Source organism: Carica papaya, chromosome 4 (assembly GCF_054855325.1).
Source record: "Carica papaya isolate Zhongbai chromosome 4, ASM5485532v1, whole genome shotgun sequence".
In the NCBI taxonomy this organism is placed as follows: Eukaryota; Viridiplantae; Streptophyta; class Magnoliopsida; order Brassicales; family Caricaceae; genus Carica; species Carica papaya.
Genome location: NC_142312.1, coordinates 6,504,634 through 6,506,741, shown reverse-complemented (window position 1 = coordinate 6,506,741; position 2,108 = coordinate 6,504,634). Strand labels below are relative to the sequence as shown.

The following is a 2,108-nucleotide window of genomic DNA, read 5'->3' as shown; positions in this document are numbered from 1 at the left end:
ATATGTATATATATATATATATATATATAAAGTGAATCAATTGTGAACTTTAGAGATTAATAATTTTGACCATTGTCAATATATATTCACAAATTTATTTTATAAATTTTATCAAAATTTGATAAATTTTTTGACATATATTTCTTAAGTGTCACGGGTCCATCTCAAAAATGAATTTCAAAATAATCTATAGTTGTAATAAATTTAAAACTAATTCCGAGTGTTTCACAAATTTTTTCACTGTTTTTTTCTTTAATTCTGGGGTGGATACATGATTTCCGTGGCTGCAATTCATGAACATATATGTACGTAGATTATTCTCGTCGTCACCTTTCTATATATATATATATATATCTGCCAACTAAATGAAAACCATATATGAACCACATTATGGAATATAGCATACCAAAGAGATTCATATATATCTATACCCCACAAATATTTTCTGAAGTATTAATGATCATACAGCATATATTTCCCACAAGAAGGCACACCACAAATTCAAGATACCTTTTTGTTGTGTTACATTAAATTGCCATGACAAGACTTGAATTCACTAAATCACCACCAATTTTTCATTTTTATTTTTTTATAAAATAAATACGTATTTTTTATAAATTAAATACATATATATATATATATAACAATTAATCAAAGATTGCTTAATTTAATAATTAACAATTCTCTTACTCTAAAAAAAATTATGAATTTGAATCAAATTATATAACATTATTTATATACTATTATATATATTTATTTAAAAATTATTTATATAACATTATAATTAATATTTATATATCATTTAATTACAGTACAATTTTTTCTAACGAAATCAATCGTACAACAAAATCACAATTTGTTGCTTAGGGCTTTAAAAAACGTCCTGTCAAATGGATTAAAATGGAGTAGCATCTGGTATTTAATTTAACATGTATTCTACTCCGCATTGCTAATTAATGTCACGTGTGATGGTCCGAGGATACATACACATATACACGCGCGCGCGCGCGCACACACACACACACACGCATATATATATATATATATGCATATACATATGGTCTTGTTCTTTTATTTTTTAATGCTGTATTTAATCAGTGTTAAGTAGTCACACAATTAAGCTACGTACAGAGAGGTTCTCTCTCAGTCTGGACCAGTATATACCCACGTGTTCTGGACATGCACTGCACTATCGAACAATTTCTTTTTCCCCAAATTAAAAATAAAGCTAATTAAAGAGCCTTCGGTACTGAGTTCTGCTATGCTCTTTCTATTATGAATAGTTAAGTATTTGTGTTAGATTCAGTTCCAGCTACTGAGGAAAATTGATTTAGTCATTTAGGTTTAGAAAATATTCTTCGTTGTTGGATAAAAAAGCTTTAAAGATTAAAAGAAAGCTGATGATAATGAATTAACAAGAATCAGAAAGTAAGCAAATTACATAATTTCATTTTGCGGAATACAACGGTAAACATTACAAAGTAGAGTTATTCATGACGAATAAAATATAATCAGCCCCAAGAAACAAACAAGCGGGAGGTATAATTGACAAGAGTGACACAGAACACTGGAAGTGAAACTGAGAGAAAGTAAGTAACTAAACACAATATGCATATATATATGTGTGTGTATATATATGCTTAGGCACATTGGAAATCAGATGGGACTTCCTTGGAGCAGACATTGAGAAGGAGGCTTAGTGAAATGGGTATGTTAAGGTTGTTGCCGAGAATATTGGCTTTAAGAGCAGTGCAAAGGCAAACTGCAGCTTCAAGATCAGCAAGGCCTTCGAGGAGAGTGCAGCATGGAGTCACTGGAGGTTTTCCAATGGTGATTTTGACCAACCCAAGCACATCAGCGCATACCCCCAACTTAAGGGTATCCCTTGGGCAGGTCTTAGGGGTAGGGTTTGGCTTTGGCTTTGGCTTTGGCTTTGGCTTCGGAGAAGGACATTCCCCACATCCACTGGTTAGGACAAAGAACACCAGGTTAAGTGTGAGGAAGAGAGCAAGTGCAGCAGATCTCTTGGAAGCCATGTCTCTGTTTATAGCTACTTAACTCTAAATATATATGTATATGTATAATTAGAAGAGGGGTGGATTGGAATG

The 2,108-nt window shown here is 31.7% G+C and overlaps 1 protein-coding gene across 1 annotated transcript; it reads right to left on the bottom strand.

The window, feature by feature from the left end:
- Positions 1-1,429: 1,429 nt before the first annotated feature.
- Positions 1,430-2,108, bottom strand: ELP (extensin-like protein). The gene has a single exon (XM_022056740.2). The coding sequence runs from the start codon at positions 2,034-2,036 to the stop codon at positions 1,641-1,643; it is 396 nt and encodes a 131-aa protein (XP_021912432.2). The 5' UTR covers positions 2,037-2,108; the 3' UTR covers positions 1,430-1,640.

What these genes read in the sequence shown, in the direction of transcription:
- ELP (XM_022056740.2), bottom strand. Translation starts at nt 2,036, where the DNA reads ATGGCTTCCAAGAGATCTGCTGCACTTGCTCTCTTCCTCACACTTAAC.